Genomic DNA, 18591 nt, shown 5'->3' with positions numbered 1-18591 from the left:
ATTGTCGCAGTTCTTATTTCAATAAATTCTAAGTTGGATGACTTTAGGCGCTGTGAGATTAACCTATAAACCTGCATCCTGCCATTTTCTTTTTCTGGCATCCACAGATATTTAATAACCATATTTATTACTTCTCCTTTTTCAAAACTTTAGCCCCACACTCATGCTGCCCAGTTACGTGAATTGGGGGACAGAAATATTGTCAAGATTAATCTACCTCAAACTGCCAGAATAGAGGTAACTTTTTAATAATCTGCATTATGATTATCATAAATGAAAAAATGTAGTGTATTAATCCAAAGAAAAAAAAACATCTGCTATTTGTTTGAAGAAATAATGAACTGATAGCATATTTTACAATGCATGCCAAAACTAGAGATATACATATGACAGAAGTGATGTGACTCTTTTAATGCAGGTCCATACACTGACAATGATGTACATCAAGGAAATGCATTCAGCCATGTTGACCAAAGTATGTATTTATGTATGTGCATCTAAACTGCTTAACAGTAATTTCATATCAACTATGCCAAATAGGATTAAAGGACTCTGAGAATATAATATAACGTAATGTCGCAAAAAGACCAAAAGGTCAACTGGTATTAAGCACTAGCCACTTTGTTCTGTGAAGGTGGATATTATTGGAAGCAGAGGGCAGAGAATTATGGGATGCAAGTAAGAGGAATTAACAGGGCATGGAACTAAATGTTTCGCTGAAATAAAAGTCTGATTATTCAGCAAATGTTGTTATTCATGATGCACCCTCTCTCTCTCTCTCTTTTTATATAGCATATATATAGACATTTACTTTGTGTGTTTTTATACAGCCCATAATTCAGATGGGAATGTTGAGGCATGTAAGCCTGGTAAAGATCAGGAATAACAACTCAACTGGAGACAGAAAAGACGATAAAGTAAGGGGACTTTTTAAAACTTAAATCTAAATTTTAAATGCATAGATGGTCATAAGTGAATTGCTGTCTGATTAAAACTTTTGTTATCAAGAAGAAAAAAAGAAAAAAATGTGCTATTTTTGGTAAAATCAGTAGCCTGAGCTTATATTGTTGACACTTCGTAAAAGTTAGATGTATGGACAAGACACTTTAGAAATATATTCTTACTCATATGGTATATCGATAAGTATTGATGTATTTTAATTTGTAGAACTGTTTAGTGTTACAATGATATATATTTTATTAAGCATCCCAAAGCAAACTCAACTGGTGAGTGTATTGAACAGAAAGCCACCTCCAGCATTTCACTGATGGGACCAGGCTGTAGTGAGGAGACATTTGAATCCAAGATGAAGTCAGTGGCTGCACGTCTTCTAAGTGAAAAGAAGTTCACAGCCAAACTCATGAACAAAATCAAAAACAAGGTGAGATATCCATAATCATTAAATGAAATGGAATAAAATAAGTAAAAGAAATTGAAAAGAGAAAGCAACTACTACATGAAGTGTATGTGGTAAATATGACACTTAGCTTTTTTTATGATGTTTACCTATCAGGTTTTAAAGCATAGTAATACCCTTTTTTAATTTAAATTGCCTGAATAATATATTACTATTTTGATATAAGCAAAGTGTTCAAGCTGAAGCAATTGGTAAATAATGAGACATGCAACTTTGAATGTTAAAATTGCCACTTTTTTCATATATATTCATCTAATTAATTGTTATTTCCCACAGCAGAAGAAACTGAAAGGGAAGAAAGAAAAGCAAAAGGAGCCTGATGTTTTACCAAGGAGATCAAGCATGCCCAAGAAGAAATTCAAGGCACAAAATGTTGAAAAGCAAGATTATAAGAGGCCAGAGCCTGATTGTACAACCAAGTTTGACAACGAAAAAGTAGAAAATACGGTAAGCATTTCAGAAAGTAGGAATCAATCAATCTAAATGTGATTTAAGCAGTTTTGCAACTGTTACATCTTTGTCTTATATAACAAGTAAATTTTGTAATTGGTCATATTATAATCTTTATCAAAAAAACCTTTTTTAAATGTCTGAAAAATATATATAACAAGTTTTGATACGGGGAAGGACGGAAGTTCCCAACTTGAGTACATGCTAAACAACCAAAGAGACAACATAAAAAAAATAATAATAAAGAAAGTTTAATTTTATTAATCTATTTATTTATTATTTCTTAAAGCAGGTGAAGGGCAGTTGCCAAACTGAAGTCATTGGTAAACCACCAGACAGGCAACGCAAGACCAATGCTGGCAGACGAAAGCCTAAGTTTGAGAAGCAGTTGAAAGCGACCTCAACAGATGAAAAGGAGATTGGTGTGGGGGATCATTCTCCAGTAGTTCCAAATATTCAGTCAGAAACTGAATTCCCTCCCTTGCCAAAGTGTGTTCCATCAGATGTAAGTATAAAAGTAGCAAACAAAAAATGCTTTGTTTTCTGTTTTTCATGTGATCTTCTTTATGAATATGTGGTGAATTTGACAATTTTTTTTTTAATGATAACTGCTCAGGTTTTCAAACATGATAATAATTTTTCTTTATTCGAAATGTCTGAAAAATATATAACTGATTTGATACAGCTTTGAAATACTTGGTGAACAACCAGACAGGTAAGATAAAAAAATGTGGCATTTTGATTCATACTATCCATTTATTTGATTATTATTTCTTCAAGCAGGTGAAAGGCAAAGGCCAAACTGAAGTAATTGGTAAACCACCAGATAGGCACCGTGAGACCAATGATGGCCAACGAAAGCCTAGGACCAAAAAGCAGTCAAAGGCGAGCTCAACAGTCAGGAAGGAGATTGGTGTGGTGGATCATTCTCCAGTGGTTCCAAATATTCAGTCACATACTGAATGCCCTCCCTTGTCCAAGCATGACCCAACAGAAGTACGTAAATAAAAAGTTACAAACAACAAATGCTTTGTTTTTATGTAATCTTTATTCCAAATGTATGATTATATGACACTTTTATTATGTCAACTAATCAGGTTAAAAAAGAAAATAATATTTTTTCTTGATTTACGTGTTCACTTGTATTGGTACAATTAAGTGAAGGGCAATAAGCTTAGTAAAGTAACTGACAAACAATCAGACAGGTAACAGAAAATGTTGAAGAGTGGCATCTTTATTCATTTTATTATTATTTCTTAAAGCAGGTGAAGGACAAAGTCCAAACTGCAGTAATTGGTAAACCACCTGAGGGGCAACTTAAGACCAATGCTGGCCACCAAAAGCCTTGGATTGAAAAGCAGATTGGTGTGGTGGATCATTATCCAGTAGTCCCAGACATTCAGTCAGAAACTGAATTCCCTCCCTTGTCCAAGTATGAGCCATCAGAAGTACGTAAGAGGTTCACAATCAACAAATGCTTAATTTTGTTTTTTCATATGATCATTGTTCTACAAATATATATATATATATATATATATATATATATATATATATATATATATATGGTGAATATAACACTTCATCATCTTTTATTATGTTAACTGATCAGGTTATAAAAGAAAATAATTTTTTCTTAATCGATAAGTGTCCAAATGATATATTTCCATTTTGATATGTGATGGGCAAGTTCTCAACTCAGGTAATTGGCAAACAACCAGACGGGCAAAAGAAAAAAATTGGAAAGTAGCATTTTGACTCATTTTATTTATTTCATTATTTTATAATTATTTATTACAGAAGGCGAGGGACAAAGGAAAAGAAGATGTCAAATGCAGTTCAACAGACGAGCAGACAGAAAAGAATGCAAATTCTTTTACTGAAGAACCACAATTTCAACAGAAATCTGTCTCCCCATCAAAGGTTCTCATGGGAGTGGACCCGAGCATCCTCTTGATTAGACAGAATTCCACCAACAATGCTCAGATATCAGACCAAGACGTGCAGGCGTTAAACAGCATGGACCCCAGCATATTACTGATGGGCCCAGTCTGTGGTGCACGTTTCCTAGAAAGTGCACGCACATCTGAATGCATGATGAGCCAAGCCACCTCAGTGGTCTCACATCTCTGCAAAGAAAAGGAGATTACAATCAGCCCAAAAGAAAAGGTAAAAATAAATAAATAAACCAACAACTAAATTTCTTTAAAAATAAATACGGGTTTAATGTGAACATAAATAGATAATATGGTAAAAAATTCAAAATACAAATTGAAGGGTGCAAGTTTTGTATACATTATAAATTAAAAAGGCTTTTTTCAACATTTAATCTCACAGACCTTTGTTTTAACACATCTTAAACTTTATCTTAATATAAAAATGCATTATCAAAATATGATTATCTAAATAGGTAAAGAAGGGCAAGTATCAAACACAAGTAATTGGTAAACCAACATCTGAGCAACTTAAGACTGATGGCAAACTAAAGCATAGGATTGAAAAACAGGCAAAGGCAAGCTCAACAGACAGGAAGGAGATTGGTGTGGGGGACCATTCTCCAGTAGTTCCAAATATTCAGTCAGAAACTGAATTCCCTCCCTTGTCCAAGCATGACCCATCAGAAGTACTTAAAGAAGTAACAAACTGCAAGAAATTGAATTTGAAGAACGGAAAACAAAAGATGCAGAGGTCATTGCCTTCAGCACCTCCATCTCCTTTGACCAGAACTGAGACTGATGACAAAGATGAAATTTCAGTTATAGATACATTGGTCTTGGAAACACCCACTTTTCTGGAAAATGAGGTAAACATTGCCATTGGGATGAAACAAATGATGCTATGTTAATTAAACCATTTTTAAAAATCTTTTATTAGTAGTGTTTGACACATTTTGTAATTGATTGCATAATTTGTAATGGATCAGCGGTTGATGTTGAACATAATCACAACTTTGATCTTGTTTTTGATGTTGGTTAAAGAGTACATTGCCAATTTAGTTTTGTTCCCTTGACCTTATTACGAACTTGATCATAAAAAATCAATCAATTGTCTGTTTTTGTAAAAGGTACAAAGGACAAAGAAAGGCCAGACCTCTGTGCAAGAGACTGAAGCAAAGCAGTTCCATTCGTGTGTAGTTGTGTTGAGACAGGTAAGTGCTAGAGAATGCCATTTTTTCTTGGGCACTTCACAAACCTGCTTTTCTTAGGTGTAGCGTATGAATATACATGTATTAATTTAAAAAGGGACCACTGGTGGGACAGGAATGGTAGTCTGTTAGGAACTTTGGTCCATTCCCCATTAGTAGTATTACAGGTCCCAAATACTAACCCCAATACTCCAACCAACGTTATAATCTGTGCTAATCACATGGGGACCCCAGACTTCGGTTCCTAAGCCTACCATTACTTTCACAACTGGCCATGGGTGACCTTTTCTTGGTCATTCCTTTGTTTATTTTGAAAAGCATGTTGAGACAAAGGTACATATGTATCATTCAGCTATTTACTTCATGAAGATACCTAATGTTTTTGTCCAAGAACTTCATAATTATTGATCAGATACCTTGGCAAGATCAGAATATATTCGCTTCATTTTTATTGCATATAAATCTAAATTCTTCTGACTGTCCATTAAAGCTTAATGTATATAGCAATTGCTGAGGTACTGATTTCCATCAATTCTAAGTTGAGAAAGATAGGTGAAGTTGGCCACTGTAATATATTTACCTGCAGTGTCTCACTTTTTTTTTTTTTTTTGGATCCACAGGTGTATGACAACCTTAGTTATTACTTCTTTTTTTTTAATTGTAGCCCCATGTTCATGTTGCCAAATTACGTGAACTGGGAGACAGAAATATGGTAAAAGTTAATCTACCTCAGACTGCTCGAGTAGAGGTATGTTTGAAATAATCAACATTATGATCATAAATTAAAACATGTAGTTGTCTAAAGATAAAAACACCTGAGCAATTTGTTTTGAGAAACAAATAACTGATAGCATATTTTACAGTGTATGCCAAAACTACAGGTATATTTATGACAGAAGTGATGTGATTCTTTCACTGCAGGTCCATCCACTGGCAATGATGTACATCAAAGAAATGCATTCAGCCATGTTGATCAAAGTACGTATTCATGTATGCAAACCTAATCTGCATAACAGTAATTTCTAAACAACTGTGCCAAGTAGGATTATAGGGCTCTGAGAATATACTATAAAATAGCGTAATATTGCAATGTGGCAATTGGGCCGAATGTTCTACTGATATTTTAATATTAATATTTTAAATGAAAGCACTGGCCATTTTGTTCTATAATGGCTAATGCTTTTAGAAGCGGAGGGCAGGGGGTTATGGTTGAAAGTGACACAAAATTGGGTATGGGTATTGGGTCTGATTATTCAGCGAATGTTATTGGACACAAGCACACTTTCTCTCTCTCTCTGTTTTTGTTTGTGAAGCATGTTCTTATACATAGCATAGACATTTACTTTGTGTGTTTTTATACAGCCCATAATTCAGATGGGAATGCTGAGGCATCTAAGCCTGGTCAAGATCAGGAATAACATAAACTCAACCTGCAGAGAAATTATCAAGACTGAAGACAGAAAAGATGACAAAGTAAGGGGGCTTTTTGAAACTTAAATCTAAATTTTAAATGTATAGATGGTCATAAGTGAATCGCTGTGTGATTAAAGTTTTTGTTATCAAGAAGAAAAAAGAACAGAAAAATGAAAAGAAAAAACGCTATTTTATTTGTATAATTAGGAGTCTGAGTATATATTGTCGACACTTCATAAAAGTTGTGTGTGTGGACAGGGCACTTTAGAAAAATATTCTTACTCATATTGTATATATAGCGATTATTGAGTATTGATTTACTTTACTTTACAAAACCGTTTAGTGTTACAATGATATATATTTTAAGCATCCCAAGGCAAACTCAACAGGTGTGTGTCTTGAACAGAAAGTCAACTCCAGCATTTCACTGATGGGACCAGGCTGTAGTGAGGAGACATTTGAATCCACAATGAAGTCAGTGGCTGCACGTCTCCTAAGTGAAAAGAAGTTCACAGCCAAACTCATGAACAAAATCAAAAACAAGGTGAGATATCCATAATCAGTAAATGAAATGGAATAAAGTAAGTTAAAAAAAAAAAAGAAAAAAAAAAAAGAAATTAAAAAGAGACAGCAACTATACTACATGAAGTGTATATATATGGTAAGCTTTTTTTTTCATGATGTTAACCGGGCAGGTTTTAAACATAATAATACCTTTTCTTGATTTAAATTGTCTGAATAATATATTACTGTTTTGATACAGACAGCATTCAAGCTGAAGCAATAAGTAAACAATGAGACAGGCTACTCAGAATGTTACAAATTGACATTTTAATTCATTTATATTATCTATTTAATTATTATTTCCTTAAGCAGAAGAAACTGAAAGGGAGGAAAGAAAAACAAAAGGAGCCTGATGTTTTACCAAGGAGATCAGGCATGCCCAAGAACAAATTCACGGCACAAAATGTTGAAAAGCAAGGTCATAAGGGGCCAGAGCCTGATTTTACAACTAAGATTGACAACAAAAAGGTGGAAAATTTGGTAAGTAGGAATCAAACCAAATGAATGTGATTTTGTGATGGATAAATTTTGTAACTGGTCATATTATAATTTTTGACAGAAAAATTTTTTAAAGTGTCTGAATAATATATAACACTTTGATACAGGGGAAGGTGCAAGTTCCCAAACCATGTACTTGGTAAACAACCAAACAGACAACATAAAAAATAAATTAAATTTTATTATTCTTTTTAATTATTATTTCTGAATACAGGTGAAGGGCAAATGCCACACTGAAGTAATTGGTAAACCACGAGACAGGCACCATAAGACCAATGCTGGCCAACGAAAGCCTGAGTTTGAGAAGCTGTTGAAAACAACCTCAACAGGCAGGAAAGAAATTGATGTTGGGGATCATTCTCCTGTAGTCCCAAATATTCAGTCAGAAAGTGAATTTCCTCCCTTGCCAAAGTGTGCTCCATCAGAAGTAAGTATAAAAGTTACAAACGACCAAAAAAAATGCTTTGTTTTATGTTTTTCATGTGATCTTTATTCTGAATACATGTATATGGTGAATATGACACTTTTTTTCTTTTAAATGAAAGCTGATCACGTTTTCAAACATTTTAAGAATTTTTCTTCATTTTAAATTTCTGAATAATATATAAATGTTTTTGTTTCATAATACCCATTTATTTGATTATTATTTCTCACAGCAGGTGAAAGGCAAAGGCCAAACTAAAGTAATTGGTAAACCACCAGACAATCATCAGAAGACCAAAGATGGACAACAAAAGCCTAGGTTTGAAAAGCAGGCAAAGGCAAGCTTAACAGTCAGGAAGGAGATTGGTGTGGTGGATCATTCTCCAGTAGTTCCAAATATTCAGTCAGAAACTGAATTCCCTCCCTTGTCCAAGTATCAGCCATCAGAAGTACGTAAAAAAGTTACAATCGACAAATGCTTCACTTTATGTTTTTTCATATGATCTTTGTTCTACATATATGCTGAATATCACATTTTATAATCTTTTTTATGTTAACTGATCAGGTGAAAAAAGGAAATAAAAGGTTTTTTGATTAAAAATGTCTGAATAATATATTACTGTATTGGTACAAGTGAAGGGCAATAACTTCCAATAAGCTAAGTAAAGTAACTGACAAACGTTCAGAAGGGTAACAAAATGTTGAAGAGTGGCATTTTTATTCATTTTATTCATTGATTTTATTATTATTTCTTAAAGCAGGTGAAGGAAAAAGTCCAAACTGAAGTTATTGGTAAAGGACCCGATGGGCAACTTAAGACCAATGCTGGCCAACAAAAGCCTAGGATTGAAAAGCAGCTAGGGGCAATTTCAACAGACAGGAAGGAGATTGGTGTGGTGGATCATTCTCCAGTAGTTCCAGACATTCAGTCAGAAACTGAATTCCCTCCCTTGTCCAAGCAAGGCCCATCAGAAGTATGTAAAAAAGTTATAGCCAACAAATGCTTAACTTCATGTTTTTTCAAATGATCTTTGTTCTAAATATATACTGAATATGATACTTTATAATATTTTATTATATTAACTTATCAGGTTAAAAATAGAAAATAGTCTTTTTCTTGATTTTAAAATGTTCACTTGTTTTGGTACAAGTGAATTTGCAATAAGTTATGTAAAGTAACTGACAAACATGCAGGTAACAGAAAATGTTGAAGAGTGGCATTTTTATTTATTTTATTATTATTTCTTAAAGCATGTGAAGGACAAAGTCCAAACTGAAGTAATCGGTAAGCCACCAGACGGGCAACTTATGACCAATGTTGCCCAACGAAAGCCTAGGGTTGAAAAGCAGCTAAGGGCAATTTTAACAGGCAGGAAGGAGATTGGTGTGGGGAATCATTCTCCAGTAGTCCCAGACATTCAGTCAGAAACTGAATTTCCTCCCTTGTCCAAGTATGAGCCATCAGAAGTACGTAAGAAGGTTACAATCAACAAACGCTTAATTTTGTTTTTTCATATGATCTTTGTTCTACATATGTGGTATATATGACATTTCATGTTCTTTTATTATGTTAACTGATCAGGTTAAAAACGAATTTTTTTTAAATTAAAAATTGTCCGAATAATATATTACCTTTTTGATACAGGTGAAGGGCAAATTCTCACCTTCAATAATTGGCAAACAACCAGATCGCCAACAGAAGAAGTTGGAGAGTGGCATTTTGATTCATTTTATTTATTTCTCTACTCTATCATTATTTCTTAAAGCAGGTGAAGGACAAAAGAAAAGAAAAAGATGTCAAATACAGCTCAACAGATGAGCAGACAGGAAAGAATGCAAATTCTTTTTCTGAGACACCACAATTTCAACAGAAATCTGACTCCCCGTCAAAGTTTCTCATGGGAGTCGACCCGAGCATCCTCTTGATTAGACAGAATTCCACCAACAATGCTCAGGTATCAGACCAAAACATGCAGGCGTTAAAAAGCATGGACCCCAGCATATTACTGATGGGCCCAGTCCTGGAAAGTGCACAGACATCAGAAAGCACGATGAGCCGAGATGCCTCAGTGGTATCGCATCTCTGCAAAGAAAAGCAGATTACAACCAGCCCTACAAAAAAGGTAAAATAAATAAATACAGGTTTAACATGAACATAAACAGATAGAATGGTAAAAAATCAAAATAGAAAGGTTTTGTACATTATAAATAAAAATACAGCATTTTTTTCAACATTTAGTCAGACAGACCTTTGTTTTAACATATCTTAAACTTTATCTTAATGTAAAAAATGCATTATCAAAATATGATTATCTAAATAGGTAAAGAAGGGCAAGTATCAAACTCAAGTAATTGGTAAACCAACATCTGAACAACTTAAGACCAGTGGTGGCCAACAAAAGCCTAGCATTGAAAAACAGCTGAAGGCGAGCTCAACAGACAGAAAGGAGGTTGGAGTAGTGGGTCATTCTCAAGATGTCCCAAATATTCAGTCAGAAACTGAATTCCCTCCCTTGTCCAAATATGGTCCATCAGAAGTACCTAAAGAAGTAACAAACAGCAAGAAACTGAATGTGAAGAATGGAAAACAAAAGGTGCAGAAATCCTTGCCTCTAACACTTCCAACTCTGGCAACCACAGCTGAGACAGATGACAAAGATGAAATTTCAGTTATAGATACATTGGCCTTGAAAACACCCACTTTTGGGGAAAATGAGGTAAACATTACCATTGGTATTAAACACATGATACTTATGTTAATTTCACCTTTTTAAAAATCTTTTTATTAGTAATGGTTGATACATTTTGTAATTGGTTGATGTTGAACATTATCGTAAAATTGTTATTGGCTACTGTGCTGCATGTTTTAAATGCTGGTTAAGGAGACCGTTGTTGTAATTAGGCCAATTTAATTGTGTTCCTTTTAAACTTATTTTGAACTTGACCATATATAAAATCATTCAATTATTATTATTATTTTTTTGAAAGGTACAAATGACACAGAAAGGCCAGACCTCTGTGCAAGAGACTGAGGCAAAGCAGTTACATGAAGGTGCAGTCTTGTTGAGACAGGTGAGTGCTAGAATGCCATTTTTATTTTGGGTGCTAGACAAACCCACTTTTCTTAATTCGTGGAGATACAGGGTATATGCCTAATGTTGTTGTCACAGAATTTCATAATTGATCAGATATCTTGGCAAGATCAGAACATTCGCTGTATTTTTATTGCAAATAAATCTAAATTGCACTGACTTTCCATTCAAGCGAAATGTAGCAATTGCTGTGGTTCTGATTTCAATGAATTTTAAGTTGAAAAAGATAGGTGAAGTTGGGAAGCTAAAAGATTTACCTGCAGCCTCCTCTTTTTTTTTATATCCACAGATGTATGATAACCTTACTTTTTACTTTTTTTAACTGAAGCCCCATGTTCAAGTTGACCTATTACGCAAATTGGGGGACAGAAATATTGTCAAGATTAATCAACCTCAGACTGCCCGAGTAGAGGTATGTTTTTGGTAATATATGTTATAATCCATATATGAAAAGATGTATTTGTCCAAAGATTACAAAAAAAAAAAAAAAAAAAAAAAAAAAAAAAAAAAAAAATCTTAGCAATTTGATATCATAAACAATAAACTGACAACATATTTTACAGCTTATACCAAAACTATATGATATATATTTATGGCTACTATATGAAATATATTTATGACAGAAGTGATGTAACTCTTAATACAGGTCCATCCACTGGCAATGATGTACATCAAGGAAATGCATACAGCAATGTTAACAAAAGTAAGTGTTCATATATGTAGACTCAAAAAAGTAATTCCTGGACTACCATGCCAAATGGGATAAGAATGCTCGTAGAATATCATAACATAATAATGCAATGCCGCAATAAGACCAAAGTTTTACCTGTGTTTTAAAAGCACTGGCCACTTTATTGGGATTAGAAAGCAGAAGGCTACAGGATTCATGTAAGAGGTATAGTTTTCATAAAATTGAGACTAGAACTAAACTGTTTAGATGGCTTTGGTGTGAAAGCATATTGTCCCATTTTTCAAGGGAGCTTTGATATATAGCAGATACACAATTACTTTTGTATGTTTCTTTATACAGCCCTTAATTCAGATGAAGATGTTAAGACATCTAAGCCTAGTCATCAGGAATTGCAACTCAACTTGCAGAAAAATAATCAACACTGGAGGCAGAAAAGATGAAAAAGTAAGGAGAAAGTCTGAAAATTAAATCTAAATTATAAATGCATATGTATGATCATAAGTGTCTAGTTATTTGATGAAAGCCCTAGAAAATTATCTTAAGAAATATTTACCAAGGTTAAAAAAGAAACAAAAGGAAAATGTCCCTATTTTTGTACAATCATGAGCCTGAGCTAATACTATCGACACTGTTTAGGGACTGGACACTTTTTATTTTTTATTTCTTAATGCAGTTAAAGGGCAAGTGCCAAATGGAAATCACTGGTAAACCACCATTCGGGCATCATAAGACCAATGCTGGTGGACTAATGCCTTGGTGTGAAAAGCAGCTGAAGGCAAGCTCAACAGATAGGAAGGAGATTGGTATGGGGGACCATTCTCCAGTAGTCCCACAAATTCAGTCAGAAACTCACTTCCCTCCCTTGTCCAAGGATGATCCATCCGAAGTACGTCAGGAAGTAGCAAATAGCAAGGAAATGAATAAGAAAAATGGTAAACGCAAAGAGCTTGACATTCTGATGGGGAGACCGAGTCAGTCGAAATACAAATTTGTGGCACCGAAGAGGCCAAAGCCCAATTTAACGACAAAGACCAATGACAAGAAACTTAAAAAAGAGGTAGGCATTTCCATGAGTATTGTAGGGATTAAACGAGGAGAGTTTACTATAGCAGTTTTGCAGCTGTTACATCTTTATCTTTTATTAGTGTTGCTGAATAATTTTTTCATAGGCCACATGATTATTTTTATAGAATACTTTAAAATATCTAAATAATTAATTCATTTTTATTTCTTAATTTAGGTGGGGGACAAAGGCCAACCCAAAGTAATTGGTAAACCACCATCTGGGCCTCTTAAGACCAAAGCTGGCCAACAAAAGCCTAGGTTTGCAAAGCAGCCAAAGGCAACCTCAAAAGACAGGAAGGAAATTAGTATGGTGGATCATTCTCCAGTAGTCCCACAAATTGAGCCACGGACTGAATTTACTCTTTTGTCCAAGTATGATCCATCAGAAGTACGTAAGATTGTAGCAAACGATAAATGCTTTATGTTTTTTCTTGTGATATTCATTCTGCGTATGTGGTGGATATGGCGCTTTTCTTATATTATGTTAACTGATCAGGAATTAAAACATAATATTTTTGTTCATGTTAAAATGTCTGAGTAATATATACTTTTGATATCATTTTGATGGAGGTGAAGACAAAGTTCCTATTTTTAGTTAAAGTAATAGGCAAACAACCAGACGGGCAAATAAAATGATGGAAAGTGGCAATTTTATTCGTATTATTAGTCTGATTAATTATTATTTCTTAAAGAAGGTGAAAGGCAAAGGCCAAACAAAAGTATCTGGTAAACCACCACACGGGCAACGTAAGACCAATGCTGGCCAACGAAAGCCTAGGATTGAAAAACAGATGACCTCAAAAGACAGGAAGGAGATTGGTGTGGGGGATCATTCTCCAGTAGTTCCACAAATTCATTCAGAAATTGAATTCCCTCCCTTGTCCAAGTATGATCCAATAGAAGTACGTGAGGATTTTATTTTTTTTCATACGACTTTCGTTTTACATGCATGTACTAGAATCAAATATAAACCTACAACACGTTTTCTTGTATCTACTATTAAAAGAAACTACTGTTTTTTTATCAAAAAGTTTCTGAAAATTTAATGTGAACTTTGATAATACCAATGATAAAATTGATATTAATCAGTATAATACATTTTCATAATGTTTATTTTTATAACTTTTTTTGCAAAATAGGCCAGGAAGGCAGTGCGTACCAACACATACCGAGAACATCATGAGATGAAAATGGCAGACATGACAAATAGTGGCTCCATGAAGACCAGCCAAGAAGAAGATTTTAAAAATAGCTCAACAGACGAGCAGACAGAAAAGAATGCAAATTCTTTTACTGAAGAACCACAATTTCAACATAAATCCGACTCCCCGTCAAAGTTTCTCATGGGAGTGGACCCGAGCATCCTTTTGATTAGACAGAATTCTGCAGACAGTGCTCAGGTATCAGACCAAAACATGCAGGCGTTAAAAAGCATGGACCCCAGCATATTACTGATGGGCCCAGTCCTGGAAAGTGCACAGACATCAGAATGCACGATGAGTCGAGACGACCTCGTTGTCTCGCATCTCTGCAAAGAAAAGCAGATTACAACCAGCCCCATCAAAAAGGTAAAAAATAAAATAAAAAACAGGCTAAACATAAACATAAATGCACGCAGATAAATGAGGTAAAAATCAAAATACAAAGTGAAGGGCGCTAGGTAATGTACATGTACATGTACCTTGTAAATAGGTTATTTCATTTTATTTTCAAATTCAGACCAACTTTTGTTTTTAGCATAAGCTTATAATTTTTTAAATATAAAAATGCATGATAAAAAATATAATTATTTAAATAGGTGATGAAGGGCAAGTACCAAACTCCATTAATTGGTAAACCATCAGACAGGCAACCAAAGACCAGTGTTGGCCGACGAAAGCCTAGGCTTGAAAAGCAACTGAAGCCGGGCTCAACAGTCAGGAAGGAGATTGGTTTGGGGGATCATTCTCCAGATGTTCCACAAATTCAGTCAGAAACTGAATTCCCTCCCTTGTCCAAGTATGATCCATCAGAAGTATGTAAGAAAGTAACAAACGGCAAAAAATTGAATTGGAAGAATGGAAAACAAAAGAAGCAGAAGTCCTTGCCTTCGACACTTCCAACTTCTGCGACCAGAACTGAGACAGATGACAACGATGAAATTCCTGTTATACAAAGATGTTCCTCGTTGGTCTCGGAACAAATAGAGATTTCATCCACTTTTCTGGAAAATGAGGTAAGCCTTTCCGTAATTAGGAGCTTAAAGACGCGTTTGTTCAATTTAACAGTTTCTTAATATCTTGTGTTACTAGTGGTAGATAAATTTTGTCATAATTATTTTTTCGGAAAAATTAAAAACAATGATTATTAAACATTGTAACCGACCAGCCGTTGCTTTTGAACAAAATTGATCTTGAATACTATATTACCCTTTTTGATACAGATTAAAATGACGACTGTTGTAGATTCGCTTTTTTTTTTTTTGGGGGGGGGGGGAGGGGGGAATTGATGACCTGATTATTAATATGTTATCCATTGATAGGTTATCAATTATCAATATTTTGTTAAAGGTACATAAGACACGGAAAGCTCAGACCTCTATGCAAGTGATTGAAAGAAATCAGCCACATGAACCGAGCGCCGCCGAAGCCGGCTTATTTACAGCAGGGGACAACCGCTTTAAAAGTAGCACGTTTGACGCTCAAAACGGACTGAATTCCTCTCAGGGAACCGTAACATCACACGATGAAAACAAAATCGATAACTTTTCGATTTCGCCGGTAGGGTCGACCTTTGGGCAGGTTGAGATGGCACCCACTTTGCCGGCGGATGTGGTGAACATTTTGAAAATTGATGAGTTAAACCACGCAGAGGGTGCGGCTTATCTGCGTCTCCAAGTGCAAGCAATGCGTTTAACAGAAACATGAACAGTTACATACAGGATACTTTAAATAAGAAAAAGAATCGAAGAAAAACTAAAGTCTTTGTTTTAAGCACGCGCACTCTTCCGCGCTATGAAACATAAAGATGATTTTTTCTCAACAAGAATCATTCCTATTAAAATTTCCAGTATATCTTTTTTATTTACATAATGTGTTTAAAGTATTTAATCATTGGTACATGTATCTTAGACATTTTAGATTCAGTGAATCTTAATGTATTATTTCAGAAAGCTACTTTAGTTAGTTCAAGAATTGTAAATTTATTAATAATACAATATATACAATAAAGTATACGATTTTGTACATATTGTTATAAAATTTGAAGTGAATAAAAAAAAAGAAAATCAGTTTTAGCGTGATAATATGATTTCTCATTTACCTTTAAAAATGGACTCAAAGACAACCGATTGCCTTTTAAAAAGTATCTCACGAAATTCTTTTTCTGAATATCACACTTCATTATAAGAGCTCTGTTCGCAGTTTTTAAGGTCTACAAATATCAGAAGTTTATGTTTCAAATCTAATAGAAACTAATTGTATGAAACCACACACACGTGAACACACACACGCACACACACACACACACACACACACATTTCATACCATGATTGCATTCACAATAGTGGTCTAACAGATGAATAATAAATATGGTTGACCCACTTGAAAGCTTGATATGCGTGGATGGGTAAGCGTGTGTGTGTTTGCTCGCGCGCGCGCGCGTGTGTGCAGTATCATAAAATTCGCTGTTGTGAATGCGGTAATTTCTGTCACAGGATTCTTCGACATTATTGTTATCGTGTTGAAAGGTCGATCGATGGATCTGAAATCTACCTAAATCTACTTACAAATAAATAATGCTATGGCTCGGCATAAAATAATCTGAACAGGAAAAAAAAGAGGACGATACAAGGCCTTTTATTTCAATTTAACTCTTCAGAACTCTGCTTTTATCGTGTTATACTGTTACTTGCCCAATGTTACTTGTACCCAGCTTTCATTAAAAGCTTGCGTTGGAATAATCCTCAGCTCGCACACTGAAACTATTTTTTAGAATTGAGTAATATAAGAAGTGTCTTGTTTTCCCTGTTAATCATTACGGGATAGTTTGGCGATAGGACATAGCATGCAAATATATATTTTAGCTTTGTAATTTAAGAATTTCATCAGACCCACCAGTAATTAGTGGCAAACATCAGCTAATCCAGTAACAGTGACGTAACACCAAGCGCTGACGCTGGCCGTTGTCATGGAAGTGTCGTTACTTCTGTCGTTGGTGTCCATTGTTCTCAACAATGTCAACGTTTCTGATATCGTCGTGTTCATTGCCAATGTTCACATCACAACGTCATGACATCACTGATAGTGACGTCATTGCCCATAGATATCGTAAACAGTACAAAGCATGGATAGTGAAAATGATTCAGATGCAATTTGATATGATTTATTATGCAAAGTAGCGAATGTGATCACGCGCAACTCGGAGTAAATGTACTCGTGTTTGAAGAGTACCCAATTGAAGACCAGGTGGAGCTAATTCTGGGTGTGCTCCGTTTGATGACTTTTTGTTTGCTCTGGCTGATTTTTGTATGCCTTCCCGCATTTGCATATGGTAAGAAAACTAGCATTCGTTGGTGTAAGAAGAAATGCGCTCTTTTCAAGAAGCATCACATATATCATAGTATTTCAACCTGAAAGTAAATGTTACTGTAAAATTAAGAATGAATTTTTCATGATGTCTGCAAAGATTGACCGTTTCGTTGATTGGCGACGATATAAACCTTTATAAGAACATAGCCCTGCTCTCACTCACAGTGTCGAAGTAAATTTATTTTCACGTCCGTGTGTGTTTGCTTCACTCAGTCACAGTGTTAGAGAACTGACGGCTGTATTTATCTTAAAGAGAAACAAGGAAGCAAAGCTGTTAAATGTTCAGTAAGTTTGAGAATCATAAGTAACATGTTAAATAGGGGTGGATCCAGAGATATTGTCTGACAGTCTTCCAAATTATACTTGTTGATCCAGCCTCCATTTTTGACCGTCTTCCGACAGAAAACATAAGATGCCCGACAATGATAACTTGAAATTCTGACCGTCTTCTGGAAGACCCAGAAGACGGCCTAAATCCGCCCCTGCTGTTTTTCCTTAATGGTCATCCTGCCGGCAGTGTCCAAAAAGGGTTTTCTTCAACTTTTATGCAATATTACATAATGCTTAACAGCATAATGACCATCAATTTTTAATAATAAAACAAAAGTATCATGGATATTCAGAAAATATGACTATCAAAGGTCTTTAAGACCATGGAGGTTCAAAGTCACAACTTGAAAATGCCAATATGTGAAAATTTTTCACAAAAACCTTTATAACTTCCAGAAATTCAACCAATCAGACTTGATTTCCAGCTTAAGCTGTATTTAAGTCCTATGTGTCTTTCCTGTAAGTTTGAAAAGAGTAAGTGGCATGTTTTCCTTTAATGGTCACTATTGCGGCAGTACCCAAAATAGGAGTTTCTTCAATTTTGATGCAATATTACATCATGTTTTAACAGCAATCTTTAATCACACACTGCAAGTAAAATGGATATTTAGGCCTCCAATGAGGCAAGACTCGACGAAATTAAAAGTAAAAAATGGCAAATTCTAAAACGCCCATTTATTCAATAAACTAAAGCAGAAAAATACATACCAGGTAAAATACTACTATCTTCTAGAGATACATAAAACCAATATAGATAAATAATCATTTAAAGACAAGCAGGAAGTAGCAGTCAGCAGACGGAAAAAATGGGGGAAAAAAGAGAAAAATATCCAAGACGAGCAGATACGGCATTGCGTCAAAGGCAGAAGACTAAAAGTAGGCCTAAGGTTTGAGGCTTGAAACAAGCTTTTACGTCTACATGCATTTGACTTTATAAC

General features: G+C 34.7%; 1 protein-coding gene across 1 annotated transcript in view; it reads left to right on the top strand.

The window, feature by feature from the left end:
- The window catches only part of LOC106153298 (uncharacterized), a 37862-nt gene extending 22201 nt beyond the window's left edge, over positions 1 to 15661 (top strand). The window contains exons 38-69 of the mRNA XM_087008747.1: positions 154 to 237; positions 419 to 475; positions 831 to 917; positions 1205 to 1381; positions 1694 to 1864; positions 2160 to 2372; positions 2651 to 2863; positions 3130 to 3315; positions 3665 to 4033; positions 4275 to 4667; positions 4929 to 5012; positions 5674 to 5757; positions 5931 to 5987; positions 6372 to 6482; positions 6790 to 6966; positions 7296 to 7466; positions 7699 to 7911; positions 8141 to 8356; positions 8669 to 8881; positions 9159 to 9374; positions 9677 to 10030; positions 10229 to 10624; positions 10896 to 10979; positions 11328 to 11411; positions 11646 to 11702; positions 12030 to 12134; positions 12370 to 12747; positions 12931 to 13143; positions 13451 to 13693; positions 13895 to 14323; positions 14554 to 14970; positions 15305 to 15661. Of these exons, the coding sequence (XP_086864873.1) occupies positions 154 to 237; positions 419 to 475; positions 831 to 917; positions 1205 to 1381; positions 1694 to 1864; positions 2160 to 2372; positions 2651 to 2863; positions 3130 to 3315; positions 3665 to 4033; positions 4275 to 4667; positions 4929 to 5012; positions 5674 to 5757; positions 5931 to 5987; positions 6372 to 6482; positions 6790 to 6966; positions 7296 to 7466; positions 7699 to 7911; positions 8141 to 8356; positions 8669 to 8881; positions 9159 to 9374; positions 9677 to 10030; positions 10229 to 10624; positions 10896 to 10979; positions 11328 to 11411; positions 11646 to 11702; positions 12030 to 12134; positions 12370 to 12747; positions 12931 to 13143; positions 13451 to 13693; positions 13895 to 14323; positions 14554 to 14970; positions 15305 to 15661 (6609 nt within the window). The remainder of the gene's footprint in view (positions 1 to 153; positions 238 to 418; positions 476 to 830; positions 918 to 1204; positions 1382 to 1693; positions 1865 to 2159; positions 2373 to 2650; positions 2864 to 3129; positions 3316 to 3664; positions 4034 to 4274; positions 4668 to 4928; positions 5013 to 5673; positions 5758 to 5930; positions 5988 to 6371; positions 6483 to 6789; positions 6967 to 7295; positions 7467 to 7698; positions 7912 to 8140; positions 8357 to 8668; positions 8882 to 9158; positions 9375 to 9676; positions 10031 to 10228; positions 10625 to 10895; positions 10980 to 11327; positions 11412 to 11645; positions 11703 to 12029; positions 12135 to 12369; positions 12748 to 12930; positions 13144 to 13450; positions 13694 to 13894; positions 14324 to 14553; positions 14971 to 15304) is intronic.
- The last annotated feature ends 2930 nt before the right edge of the window (positions 15662 to 18591 follow it).

Source organism: Lingula anatina, chromosome 3 (genome assembly GCF_051362555.1).
Source record: "Lingula anatina isolate TDL-2025a chromosome 3, LinAna3.0, whole genome shotgun sequence".
NCBI classification, from domain to species: domain Eukaryota; kingdom Metazoa; phylum Brachiopoda; class Lingulata; order Lingulida; family Lingulidae; genus Lingula; species Lingula anatina.
This window is presented reverse-complemented; position numbering and strand designations above follow the sequence as displayed.